This window comes from Lygodium microphyllum, chromosome 29 (assembly GCF_053477565.2).
Source record: "Lygodium microphyllum isolate KBCC chromosome 29, Lygodium_microphyllum_v1.1.10, whole genome shotgun sequence".
Taxonomy (NCBI): Eukaryota; Viridiplantae; Streptophyta; class Polypodiopsida; order Schizaeales; family Lygodiaceae; genus Lygodium; species Lygodium microphyllum.
Genome location: NC_141163.1, coordinates 62,487,343 through 62,501,918, shown reverse-complemented (window position 1 = coordinate 62,501,918; position 14,576 = coordinate 62,487,343). Strand labels below are relative to the sequence as shown.

The following is a 14,576-nucleotide window of genomic DNA, read 5'->3' as shown; positions in this document are numbered from 1 at the left end:
ACGAGCCTTTCTACTTTACCAAAAGTATCTTTATCTTTACCCCGGAGGTTCCAACTTCATCCAAGGAATATCTTTTCACAAACAACCACCTTTGTAGCTCTAGCAAAAGTTTTACTCTGGCCTTGGCAATAGTTACTCCGAGTACAATACTCATTTGCCTCTCACCTTCGCAGAAGGATTACTCTCACTATAATACTCAAGCTTTCTACCTTACAAGCTTTACAGGGATGATGGATGCAGTGGCTTACCTAGTTCCTTTTGTATATAATATTGTCGTAGAATGAGTTTGTAGCATTAGGTTTGCTAATGTTTTGCTAAAGACTTGCTTTGTCAAGATTTGTATCTCTCTATTTCAATAATACAAGTTGCTTGGTGCATTTTGGAGCTTGCCTTATCTCAGTGTCTTTCTAACCTGGCCTCTCCTCTTTCTCCACCCCCTACACTCCCCACTCCATTTGTGCACCCTACATGCCCTCTTTAACTCTGTCCATTACTTGGCCTATGGTCTCTCTCCCCCTCTCACTCCCTATAGGGGAGGTACCCTACTCGAGGCTTGGCTCTCCTTGGGCGCGTCGCGGCGTGGGGCCGTTGTGCGTGTCGCTTGGGCATGGTTAAGTGGCTCGGGGCTTCCCCCAGGAATAGGTGAGTGGGGATGGTGAGTGCAAACAATGAGAGTGAGGGGGATGGGTAGTCTTTTTCATGGGGCGAGAGGTGAGTGGGGTGTTGGCCCGAAGTGAAGGGTTTCATGCATGAGCCCTTGCGTAAGCACCAGAAACTTTCAAGTGCCTTGAGGAAAAGCTCCTTGCCCGTTGGGGGGAGATGTCATGGTGGACTGTGGAACCGTGTCGCGTTACCGTGCCGTGTCGCGCTGAGGCGCCGTGTTGAGTTGAGAAACCGTGCCGTGTTATGTTGGGGAACCATGTCGTGTTATGGTGATATGTCGTGTTATGGTGCCATGTTGAGGCCCAAGGGGCGTGATATGCCACGTTATGCTGTGTTATGGTGCCGAGGCATGTTGTGGTGGTTTTTGGAGTCCGTGACACTTGGTATCAGAGCAGGACCCCCGTGACGCATCGGAGGCGTCCTGTGGCGGGGGAGGGACAAAAAATGCAAAAATTCAGAAAAATTTCGAAAAAATCATAAAAAAATTCAAAAAATTTCAAAAATTCATAAAAATTTCAAAAAATGGGAAAAAGCAAGAAAAGTGGGAAAAAAGTGAAAAATGACCAAAAAGAAGAAGAAAAAGCGCGTAACGAAGATGAGAAGCTGAGGATTGAAAATTTGTATGCTTCAAAAAACAAGGTTTTGGCGCAGTGGTTTGATTGCGAAGATGAACGGAGAATTTTATGGGCTACAAAGGTGAATTGGGTGCAGAAAGGATACATTTTTTCTAAAGAAGAAGAGCGTGATTTGGAAAACAGATTGGCCAGGGTGAGAGACAAACAAAGCGACATCAAAACACTACTTCGAGCGTTGAATGGAAAGATCAATGAATGGGTTGAAGAACATAGGAGCAATACAAGAATTGATTTGTTACTCATAGAGCGGGAGTTAAGAATGGAAATCATTGAAGAGTACGGGGAGGGGGTAGCTGGAGACAAGATGCCAAATGAAAAAGGAAAAGCTGCGAAACCCCAAGTAGTTCAAGCGAAGCCATGTATTCAAAAGACAAATCTTAGTGGTAATATGCCAGATGAAAAGTAAAACCTCAAGTAACTCAAGAAAAGTCAGGTGCTCAAAAGAAGAATTCTAGTAGCAAGAGTGAGGTGAGGGATGACGACGGAAGCGATATGGATGCTGAGGCTAGAAGTCAGTTGGCTAATGCTAAAAAGCTATTATCTAGGGGAACATTGAGTACAGAAGAATGCAATGCTTTACAACAGGTGATGTATCTATTGAAGAAGAGGCTGGCAGAGCGCGAAGGTCAATATGAGAAAGGTGCCAAGCTGCTAGAGGCCATGAGCGACTCGGAAGACGAAGATTCAGAGACCGGAAAACCGGATACATATAAAGAGGAGCCATGGTTAGAGGAGAGAATAGACTGGGAGGCCGAATTGAAAATCCGCGAACAGATGATAGAAGAAGCAAATCAAAGGGAAAGAGAAAGGGCCATGTTACATGAAGATTTAGGCCAGTTTGAGGATGCGATGATGGAAGAGGGATATGAAGGGAGTCACTGGGGTGAAAGAGAAGAGTGGGTGGCAAATGCGCCATACCATAATCATTGTGACGAACCTGAAGGAGATTACATGTATGAGGAGCCTTTTGAAGATCAGTATGCCAGATACGAAGATTACACGTGGGAAGATAGAGGACAACAGTTGGAAGGCTATGGAGAACAATCGTTTGATCCAGAGTATGAAGCCAAGTATGCGCATGAAAAGTCAACCTGGGAAGAGAAAGACGGCTACTTTCAAGACTATTATGATCAACCTTTCGAACCAGGATATGAAGCAGATGCGGACGAGTGGCAAGGTGGAAATGAGGAGGCCTACGGGCCGTATTATGAAGAGAATGACCACATAGTTGATCCAGCACAACCAGTATGGGCAAATGAGTCTAGTTTTGTGTTTGATGGAGTGTTGGTGGAGGAGTGCGCGGAAGAGAAGATGACCTGCGGGTCAGATCTATTACTGGAAGGGGTGGTTTTGGAGGAGTGCTCAATGGGGGACAAGGCAAAAGATGCCGAGCCCCAAACAGATGATCCTTTGGAAGGTAAGTTGGATGGATTGGGTGATGAGGAGATGGAAGATGTTGGCGGGGATGAAAAGGAAGACTCCTGTACCTGGAGGGAGGATAAAGAAATCGGGACAGGCATCGAAACTCCTGCACCTGGGGGGAGTATAAATAATCCGGGACAGGTGGAACGGTCTGGAACTAAAGAACGGGTTGAGCCCGATTATGTTATTGAAGAGATGGGAGGGAAAGTGGAAAGGAGCGGAACGGGGCTAGAGGCCATGTTATTGAGTGAAGAGGCCGAATGGCCAACTCTGGAAGAACTCGTGAGCCGTGAGTATAAACGAATGGCCGAAAATGAGGAGCCTGTGGAAGAACTCGTGAGCCGCGAGTCTAAACAAACGGCCGAATACGATGAACTTGTGGAAGAACTCGTGAGCCGCGAGTCTAAACGAATGGCCAAACAGGATAAGCTCGTGAGCCGCGAGGATAAAGAAACGGCCGTGTGTGGAGGAAGGGTTGAAGGAGAAGGCAGGGTACTCGTGAGCCGTGAGGATAAAGAAACGGCCGTGTGTAGAGAAAAGGATGAGGAAGAAGGCAGAATACTCGTGAGCCGCGAGGATAAAGAAACGACCGTGTGTGGAGAGGAGAGTGGAGGAGAAGGCATGGTACTCGTGAGCCGCGAGGATAAAGTAACGGCCGGCACAATACTCGTGAGCCGCGCGGATAAAGAAACGGCCGTGTGCAGGAACGAGGAGACAGGTGACCACATAGTGGTGGAGCAGGAGGGAAAGCAGATGAGTGGAGCAGAGAAGAGGACAAAGGATGAAACCCACGCTGGGGAGTGGGCCAAATCTGATGATACTTCAAGACACAAGGCGAAGGGTGAGACAGCAGAGTCGATCCCGGAGCCCCAACAAACCAAGTCAGCTAGCAAGGGAAGACATGTAAGCTTCAGCAATGAGCTGCAGGTATTCTCTTACGAAACTGATGCGGTCAGAGATTGCGCTCAAGTGGCTGATTACGAGGGAAGCAAGCCCTCATGCAGCAAAGAAGATAGGGGCACTGGGGTACCCCTCGTGTGGACAGATAGCGGCGAGTGGATCTTCTGGAATGGGACTCAAGTTGCGGAGGTGCACGAGGCTGGGGACCTTGTACTTCGAATGAGAGTGTCTTTCAGGGAGTCCACTTCAAACTTGAAGTCTACTTGCACGTTCAAGCCCATTCCGGTCGCGGGGCCAAAGGGTTGCAACCTGCTTGGTGACATCATCGTGGTCGGATGGCTTCATGATCGAGCCGAGCAAGTTGCACGGAGGCTTCACCCTCCTGAGGATCAAAGACAGATTCGGCTCAACAAGGAGCCTAACTCATCTGCCGACGCCAAGTGTGAAGGCTTGGTTCCAACATGTGCCCATAAGTTTTATCTCGGCGGGAGAAGGCCAACGCTCACAGCCAAAGAGATGGACTTGGCGGTGAGGGCAAGGCGGTATGCGGCAACCCCGCATTTCGACTTGTGCAAGCTATTATGTACTTACTTGCAAAATCAGGCCATTCGGGGCAATTTCGAGGTGGACACAGCGAGAGAGATGGCCCTCACGCTGCAAGCTAGACGGTTTGATGGCTTTCATCAAGTCCATCTAACTCACACGCAGGTGACCAAGCTCAATCTGGCCAAGCAGGGCCCCTTAGTGCAAGCCGGTGCAGTATGGCAACCTTGTAGCAATGGCCTCTGCATTTATTTGCGCATCACTGAGATAAATCGGGCCGGAGAGGGCCAACACAGAAGGCTTCGGCAGGCGTGTGTGGCTAAGTCGGATCTGGCCAAAGAGGGCTCAAAACGAAGAAGGGTAACACACGCGGGGACAATGGACCTTGCGAGGAGAGCGCGCCGACACTCAGCACCACAGGTAAAATCTAAGCGCTTTGCAGGTAAACTCTCGAAGATCCATGCCAGACAGGGCACTTCAAAAAGGAAAAGAAAGACCAAGGATGGCGCGGCTAAGTGGGATCGGACGTTTCGCGCAAGGCGACATGCGGTTTTTGCAAAGAAACGATCTACTGCTGAAGGAGCCGCAAAGTCCAACATCCCATGCACACCACGAAGAATTAAGGCGCGGGGTGGTGGACTACTTCACGCTGGAGCGATGGATAGAGCAAGAAGAGCAAAGAGGTACGTGGCCTTACAGCGCATCACCACGACATCCTCCAACAAGGCGTCATCGACTGATCCGGCTACAAAGAGCCCAACAAAAGAAAGAGCTTGCGACGTCAACACCACACTTTAGCATTGGGAAGATCCAACCAGGTGGAGGCGTCACAAGGCGGCTTGTAAGTATACTTGAGAGCATAACTATGTAGGGGCATTCGTATAGTTACCTTCACTTTTTTGAAGCTAGGTAAGAGGGTTGGGTTTATTCTTGTAAATAACAAACTCTTAGTACCTACTCAACTCGAAGTGGGCTTCGAGTTTTTTGTAGGGGGGGTGCGTATAGGGGAGGTACCCTACTCGAGGCTTGGCTCTCCTTGGGCGCGTCACGGCGTGGGGCCGTTGTGCGTGTCACTTGGGCATGGTTAAGTGGCTCGGGGCTTCCCCCAGGAATAGGTGAGTGGGGATGGTGAATGCAAACAGTGAGAGTGAGGGGGATGGGTAGTCTTTTTCATGGGGCGAGAGGTGAGTGGGGTGTTGGCCCGAAGTGAAGGGTTTCATGCATGAGCCCTTGCGTAAGCACCAGAAACTTTCAAGTGCCTTGAGGAAGAGCTCCTTGCCCGTTGGGGGGAGATGTCATGGTGGACTGTGGAACCGTGTTGCGTTACCGTGCCGTGTCGCGCTGAGGCGCCGTGTTGAGTTGAGAAACTGTGCCGTGTTATGTTGGGGAACCATGTCGTGTTATGGTGATATGTCGTGTTATGGTGCCATGTTGAGGCCCAAGGGGCGTGATATGCCATGTTATGCTGTGTTCTGGTGCCGAGGCATGTTGTGGTGGTTTTTGGAGTCCGTGACACTCCCTCTATCTTGGCCCCCTTCTCTCTCCCCCTCTCACTCTTCAACACCCCCCCCCCTTCTTTCTCTCTTGTTTGCTTTGCTTGCTCAACTTGCCTAGCTTGCTTCCACATTCTTTTTTGCTTCCCTCACATACCCTCCATACATTTTCTTCATCACCAGCACCCAATGGTGGTTGGGATAGCTTGTTTGTTTTACGAAGGTCTTGGGTTTGACTATCCCTCCATTCTCCCCAACAAGGCACAAATTACTTAATGGACAAAAATTGATTGAAAACCCTGAATTAAAGTTAAATCTCTTCAAAACAATCAAAAGGCCTTTTTTAAAAAAAAAGTAAAGTTGACTATGGTTCCGTTCGCTTTTGCATGTACAAGTAGGCCACTAGGTAGCCAAAGAGCACCCTTTGTTTCCTTGGTCTCTCTAGGGTGATCACTTGGGCTCCCCTAGTAAGATAACCATGACCTCTATGGTCTTGGTAGGTCACTGGGCAGCCTACATGCACCCTTTGTCTAATACCCTGGCTGCTTTAGGGTGAGACGCCTTGGGATAAAAGAAAATAACATTTGGGCTTGGGGTATTCAAATCCCTTTCTGGTTCCAGTTTTAGGCTTGAGAGGGGATGTTGAGCCAAAAATGGATTGGCTTCATTAAAACAACCCCAAAACATGAGTAGTTCGTGAATTAAACTGTTTATTGAAAAGAAATGTGTCCCTAGAGAGTATCCATGTCATATAAACAAAAACCTTGATTGGGAGGACCCAAACTTTCCATAAATAGGCATACTGCCCTCCACTTAGCTACAATCTCGTTCTTGTAGCTTGCAAGTGCTAGGGCTTTGTTGTCCACACCCCATGGAGGATATCTCAACCGAAGCTGTCCATCATTGTCTTCTACCATCAAGCACCTGCTTCTCAGCCATCCTTTGCAGATCCAAACTACTTCCAGCCATCTCCACACTGCTAGTAATCAAGGCGACTGCTGCCTACACCAATTAGTTTGTATTTACTATTGCACACTAGCCGAAACCTTGTCTTTTGCCCAAACCAATTGCTATCTACAACTAGCGACCACCCAATTGCTTGTGTTTTGATCATATTGCTGCCACCAAGCCTCGTTGCTACCTCGTGGTGCTATGGTTACTAATTGGGACCATCACTAGATGCCATGTCATCATCCTATTGCTGCATTTGCAGTTTCCAGCTCGTCTATTGACATTGATCCAACATCCTACTTTTGCATTTTCTCTTGTTAAATACATTCGGAGACTAGCTTGCTGCATTTCGAGATCCATCAAAGTACGACACTCTCTCTAGCTCATACTCTCTGCCCTGGTCCCTGAGACACGTGAGTCGGGGGTCAATATTCTTCACTACATGGTGTGTTTGCTACCGACCCATTCTTTTGTGCAAGTTTCTCACTTAGCCATGCAGATTTCAACCATCAACCACCTACCATCTAATGTCCAACCATCACCAACTATAGCCCATCACCATCCAGCTCTAGGCTGCATGTTTCCAGTGGACCTCATCCTCTGACATGATTCCTTGCTCTACCCTTGAGCATTCTATACACTCTTCTATTCATCTACAACTTGCGTTCATTCACTTTAAAGTTCTCTTCGCTCTCTATTTGTGTTTGTATTTTTGTGTTTTGAGTTTAAGTTCTGAGTTTTACATTTAGGGTTTGTTTTTATTGCATTACTAGCAACCTAAGTTATTGTGTTTTAGTTGTGTTTGTACATTCTGTGTTTTCTAAGTGCAAACCCTAGCATATCTTCACACTCCTTATCATCCTATACTCTCTCCCATCTCCCACAAGTGTCTGGATGACTTTGTCTAGATCCCATAGAGGGTCTCTGCTATAGGGGTGTCCTATTGCTCAATGGCATTACTATATTTTGTTGTCCTTGAACCAAGTGATACTACTAGCTATTTACTTTGATCTGTGAGAATGATCCTCAGTCGACTTTGTCTGACTGGTGCAGGATGTACTCAGCGACTATCGCTTGCTGTGATAACCACCAGCGATCATGATTGTAAATGACTTTCCAATCCTAGTTATGATGGCAACACCTTTCTAGTGTTTGTCCATTACCCTCACTAGAAAATGTTTTTTCTAAATGCTTATCTCTAATAGAAAGCATAAAGATCCAACTTAGCCCAAACTTTGCACAAATTGAAACCAGCCTTCCTTCTCGGATAGGGTGGTTTAACCTGATTAAGCACTTAATTACAGCAATTAGCAAATGAACATAAACTGAAATGCTTACTTTACCTTCATAAACTTGGACAGTGGACACCCTGTTGGCCCCAAAACTAACGCCCCTTTCGGTATTTCCTTATTTTCAATTGCTGATGGATAAATTACAAGCCGAGATTTCACGATCTTCTTGGCTGATTCAAAAGCCCCTTGCTGTTCCAATAATCAGCAAAGCATTCGGGCAAATTGCCCCTTGATTTTCACCCAGGACTTGCTCTAATGGAACCCCAACTCGTCAAATGCTGCCCCAAATGCACAATAGATGGGCTGGCATCTGAAATCCTCACAATTCCACGAATTTCCAGTGCTGATTTCAGTGTACAATGCCTTTGACTGATGGCACGGGTCCCAAGGTGGCTGCTAAACCCTAATTACTGCTGTAATTTAGGGTTTACAGCAGTAAACTCTCTGCTGTCCACCAAATTTGGCTGTACTCTGCTACCAACGGCTGAGAATTACTGAGAATGCTTGAGCATAGACTGGAGGAGAAGAGAGAATGTTGTAGAGAGAGAGAAAATCAGCTGAAATGTATCTTTTGATTCGTAGCTCTGATGACAAATCTGATGGCACCAACAGCTTCAAAAGGGAGGTAAAACACCAGCTCAACTGGCGAGCCGTCCTCTCCTACCACCGCCTCTCTTGAGGCGGAAGAGAAAACCTACTGCCCCCTGTCCTGTCGCGGCGCGCGATCAGTCGTTATCGCCTCTCAGAGCCAAATCTGATCACCTCCTCTCCCTCCACCAAGCTCAAAATGGCTGCAAATCAGCTTCCACCACCCTCGAACAGCCTTCTCTCTAGTTACATGGGAAAGTTTTGCCAAATGACAGCCTTCCTAATGCATTTTCAGCCATTAAATTAATTTTTCAGAATTAATTAATTCTGAAAATTAATTTCAGCCCTTTTGACCCTGCCCAAAATTAAACATGCCCATCTATAATGAAATTGGCTAGGCCATTTGCAACTTGGAGTGGTTCCCAACCTCTGTTGACCCTTAGACTAGCATTAATTAATGCTAGTCCCTAGTGTCACCGCTGACACTTGATGGCCAAACAATTGTCCTAGGGTCCAACCTTGCACCAACTGACCACCAAAACCCAGTTGGCATAACTTAACACAACTTTTGCCTTTCACACGTACTGCATCCTTGGGGTCCTTGGCCCGTTCCCATGAAATAACTGCCATGTGCATCACATGTGCTAAACAACCTTGCACATTTGATTAATAACTTAATCAAATGTTACTAGCAAGATTAAAGCATCTCAAAATTTCACGTCCCCGTGACACAAATGCTCATCCCTAACTAATACATAAAAATGTGCATAAGAACACTTGTAGAGGAATCTCTCTTATAATGTGCAATAATGTCTTTCCTCCTTTGTAGTTTATGTGATATACATACTACTAACATTTAAGTGTTGAGACCAAACCCAATGAACCACCGTACACAAGATTAGTTTCAGACATATTGCTATCATGTAGTCTTTTTTTCCTTTCAGAAAAAAGCTTCTACCAGCCAAAGTATAACCGTCGATAGACTAGAAACCCCCATGAAAGGGCAAAAAAGCCTTAAAAACAACGTGGTGCCCCTGCTGCTGGTTATAGAGGTTAGCAATGGCATAGGTTATTTCAGCAGTCACTGGACGAAATGGAACAATGTAAAACATATTGTTATGGCAAAGTATGTATCAAGTTTTTGCAAAGCATTCCTATATGCATGCACTTTTCATAAATGTCGACAAGATATGGGCTGGACTTGCCTACAGGCCTGTTTGAGGAAGGTAAAGAGCTATACAGGTACAAGAACCCGTATCTCCACTTCATCCAATTGATCAATGAGAAAACTGAACCATAGCCACTAGAGTTACAGGGGATGCAAAATGGGAACTAGGAAGGGGAACAGAAACAGGAACCACTGCCATTCTCTAGTCTAAAAGTGACTGTTCCTATGATAGTCGCTAACATAATCACTCCCCTTTGGAGTCAATTACAACCATATGGAAGATTCACAAATAGTCAGGCGGCATCCAAGCTTAAGCTGGAGGCACGAGGACAGCCACAACAGAATATAATAAAAAATTGATATATACTATAGATACACACCCGATATTCACACCTTCTAGAGAGGTGATGGTACCTTATTAAAGATATAGTAAAAACCTGTAAACTAGCCTGCCTAGACGAGGTAATATTGGATCCACTACTTGCTAGTTGTGATTCACTAAATGAAAGAAGTTTGCAGCTTACTGCTAACTGACACCAGACATGAAAAGTTACCTGTACGAGGCATGCAATCTAAAACACACAACACGCAGTTGATAGAAGCCACATCTGGAGAAGTCATTAGATGATATAGGACTAACAATTTTGATACCTCAAATACGATGTAATGTACCTTTTGTCCACCCTGAGGCGTAACTTGATGGAGGCCAAAAAACTTTGTGATCAGCGTATTATCATGCTTGCAAATATGCTTATAATAGTTTGGGAGCATTTTTAAGAGAACCTGAACCAAGTGAATACAACAGCATCGATTAAGTTGAATGCATTTTGAGCAGATCTAAAAAGACATATGTGACTAAGGACTACAACCTGAGATAACAGGTTCTAGATGAAATAAGTCCTGATAGAATTATTATTTCAAGGAGGAAGTTTATGAACTTGTTGAGATGCTAAATATGAATATCGTGATGAACTGATGTTCAATGGTTTATCTGCAATAGATATATAGATAATATTTTTCAAAAGGGGTGGAAGTGACCTATGAGACCCAAAACCTATCAAACATCATTTCTATGAAGGATATCCTCACTAAGTGATACATAGTGATTAATAATGGCTTGGATCATCTATGGTATCTTGGTCATGGTCAAGGGCTGCAGGGATAGGGCAAGGGAGCCTAACAACATATATACTGGCAATCCAGGTAACTGTGCAATAGCTCACTGCTTGTTATTCTTGTTGTCACTGCCTCAACAACGACCGCCCATGTTTGTGTGAGATTTTGACATTATGGGCAGTTGAGCAACCAAATCATTTGATGCATTAACATATAATTGTAGTGCAAGAATTCCTAATCTTGGTCTCCATCAACAGCCCCAAAAAGGCTGTGTTTGTATATTGGCATTCATTGCACATGGTAGGGCAAATGCTTCAAAATCCCCTATGAATAGGACATGTGTGGGCATCCTTATTAACCTCCATTCATTCCACTGATCATTCTTCTGTTTCTCCCCTCTCCAACCAGCCAACACCCTCATTCAGTTTTCCAGCAGGACTGCATCTCACTCCCTCCACAGAACATCCTCATCCATAGGTGCTGCTGCCTGATCAGCTAGAACAACGCAGTCATTTCTAAGTCTTGACCGGACCTCAATACCAGTCCTAAAGGCACGGAACCCTAAGGATCACTTCTCCATTGTGTCAGCATTCAGCATGATTCATTGCACACGAATCTACATGTGCTTGTAATGATGCTATTTAGTACTGATGTTGGACATAGAGCATCTGCTGACAATATTATCACCAATCAGTGTGTTTCTTTTTTCAAAGGAGGATCATGATATCATTGACATACCCTCACTTCAGATCTCCGTAAAGTCTTAATCATGTAACGGTCATCATTAGATAAATAAAACACACTGCCACTCTTTCCTGGTGATGAAAGCTCCCTCAGTGCATCACTTCCACAAATTGAAATAATATAATCTGCCACTTGGATCTTGAACATTTTTCGTATTTTCCTGCAGTTACATGACATAAATCTCAGTTCATTTTTCTCTATTCAAAAGTTAGTAATATCATTAAAAAAAGTTTCCCTCTATAAAAACCCCTTTTACTAGTCAAAAAACATTTTAAAACCACAGAAAAAACAGCCCAGAGAGAACTAGTAATACTGGCTAGCTGCTTCATTGCATGGCTCCTAGATAGAAGGAAGTGACACTACACAATAGGTGGAGAAAACAATATCATACAGTTTCTTTAGGAACTGAGGGTCGCTCTCCTTTTCTGGATAGATATGCCTTTCATTAGTGAAGACAAATAGTAAAAATCTTACGAAGACATATGAACAAGAAAAATAAATATTATGTCTATAAGCAAAAGTAATACATTTTCTTAGAAAGTAAACAAAACAGAGTAAGCCTTTCATTTTAAAGTCCTTCCATTAATAAAGGCAAATTGGACAAATCTTATGAGCTATTCCCAAACACCTAACACAAAGACATATGACTAGGCCACCCCTGATGGCTGCTCTTTGTGAGGATTACAAATGGTCAGCATTCATCTACTGACTGTCTAAAAGAACAAAGCTCAGATGTAAGACATTGAGTTAAAATGACCTAAGCTGGAGCTACATAGATTGAAGATTCTGGGAGTCGGCTGGAAATCCAAGAATAAGGCAGCAATGGGATCTTATTGCCAGCTTAAATTCTGGAACATTGGGAGAGCATGTTACTGTGTAGTAACTGATATCCTCATTCACCATTGGTTAGCATTCTGGAACAAATTTAAGCCAACCTTACTGATTCTCTCAGGGGCCATGAGGGAAGGACTGAGCTGTCAACACCTCAGTTCATGGTGTATAGAAGCACTATGATCTAGGCTATCAAGTGGCATAGGATAGTGTTTCTTGTCTTTTCTTTTGCTTTCCAGATTTTCTGAGGACGAGAATTTTAACTTAATGCTCTTTGAATTGTGCACATGTAAGATTAAGTTGAATGTGTGTCACAACGACAAATAATCCTAGCTTTTGGCAATTGAAGACATTGGTAGAAGTTGTGTGGGCAAGTGCCAATGAGGTACCTAGGCTAGATCTTGGTCAAGAACATTAAATATCCCCTTGGGAATGACTTTTGGTGTCATGGGGGTTAGAGATTTCAAATGAGTTAATACTCTAGACTAAGGTTTCGTGGATAGTTTACACACTTCTAGGTTCAAAGAGGTTAGGAATTTCGGGAGCCTTTAATGTTAGTTAAATCGAGGGCCAGGCCAAAGGGCTACTCAGATCGAGTTTGCATGTTCAGGCCCCCAGAGAAAATGAAATTTGCAAAATGTCAAGCTTGGGTCAATTTGCCCAAGAGGACCATACTCTGAAACTCTGGGTCTATGATCCCAAGCCCTCCCTCTGACCGATGCCGTATGATGGTCGCCCATGCCACCTTGGCCCGGGAATCCCTGGAGCCGTCGGACCCGGACCAAAGGAAGTTCCGCACAAGGCAGCGAAGCTGCACTACACAAGACGAGGAGAAACAGCAACATGAGGCGATGTACCACGCCGTCTCTAGGAGGACCTGGTTAACCACCAGGGCTCGGCCGGCTAGTGAGAGACGAGCCGTGCTCCAATAGGTCACCTTCCTCCGAATAGAATCGAGGACTGGAAGAAACTGTTGGGCCGGAGTGATGTCGAGTCCCACTTGGAATCCTAGGTACTGGACGGTCTGCCCTCTACTCACCCATCTAAATCCAAGGTGGACGCTCCACTCTGTGCTAGAGTCCGGGTCTGTGAGAAAACCAACCGACTTTCGCCAGTTGATTTTCGCTCCAGCTGCTGAATAGAACACCTCAAGTGCCAGCCTCACTCTCTCCAACATCAACTCATCGTCCTCTATGTAGAGTGATGTATCGTCTACATACTCTGAGTCTAGCAACTCCATCTCCTCTCTCACTGGAAGTCGGAGGCCGTGTAAACCGCTCAAACGGGACCTTAGGAAGTGAGACATCACCTCTGCAAAAAGTAGGAAGAGGTACGGGGCTAGGGGGCAGCCCTGCCGAACCGATCTCTCTAGCCGAAACTCCTCCCCACGCCTACCACCTATGAGAACCCTGTTGGTGGCCGATCTGTAAAGTGCAGAGACCCCGTGAATCCAAGCCTGTGGAAAACCCAACCTTGCCATGGTGCCCTCTAGGAAATCCTAGTCCACCCTATCATAAGCTTTCTCGAAATCCAAAAAGAAGTACGCCTAATCTCTGCCCACTGTGCTGAGCCCACTTTGTCGCCTCAAAGAAGGTAAATACATTGTCCAGGATACTCCTATCCTAGACAAAGCCTATCTATGTGTCATGGATGATGTCTGGCAGCACGGGCCGTCGTCACCTACCAATCATCTTTGCCAAAGCCTTATAGGCCATTGCCAATAAGGTGATCGGAAAGCTCCAATCGATCTCCCCCTTTGCGGAGAAGACTGATGAGGCTTGTCGAAAGGCTCCATGGCATCTATCCTGAAGTGAAAATCCCCTGGAAGGCCATCAAGAGGGGGTTCTTCACCACTTCCCAGTAGGTAGTAAAGAAGGCCTTGGAGAGACCATCCTCTCCCGGGCATTTATGCCCGTCCTGTGTATGGAAAACCTCTTCTAGTTCCTTCTCTGTGAAGGGGTGTATGGAAAGCCTCTTCTAGTTCCTTCTCTGTGAAGGGGGCTAGGAGGGAGCGTCCCATCTCCTCTGTGAGGAGGGACCGGATGTGATCCCAGACCTACTGTCTACATCACTGTCCTCTAGCTGAGGTTGTCTCCTACTAGAAAAGGCGACCGTAGTAGTCAGTGGCAATCTCCATCACCTTGTCTAGGCTAGAGCGAGTCCTCCCGTACTGATCTCGGAGGCTGCATATCTCCTCTCCTGAGGTGCGAGGCTGGTGCACCTCGAAGAA

At 45.6% G+C, this 14,576-nt stretch overlaps 1 protein-coding gene across 3 annotated transcripts in view; it reads right to left on the bottom strand.

The window, feature by feature from the left end:
* Nucleotides 1–14,576, bottom strand: part of LOC148010701 (phosphatidylinositol 4-phosphate 5-kinase 9-like) — a 186,820-nt gene that overhangs the window by 87,233 nt on the left and 85,011 nt on the right. For all 3 annotated transcript variants that reach the window (XM_087671278.1, XM_087671279.1, XM_087671276.1), the window contains exons 4-5: nucleotides 11,510–11,675; nucleotides 10,328–10,438 (exon numbers count right to left, since the gene is read on the bottom strand). In XM_087671278.1, coding sequence (XP_087527404.1) covers nucleotides 10,328–10,438; nucleotides 11,510–11,675 — 277 coding nt within the window. The remainder of the gene's footprint in view (nucleotides 1–10,327; nucleotides 10,439–11,509; nucleotides 11,676–14,576) is intronic.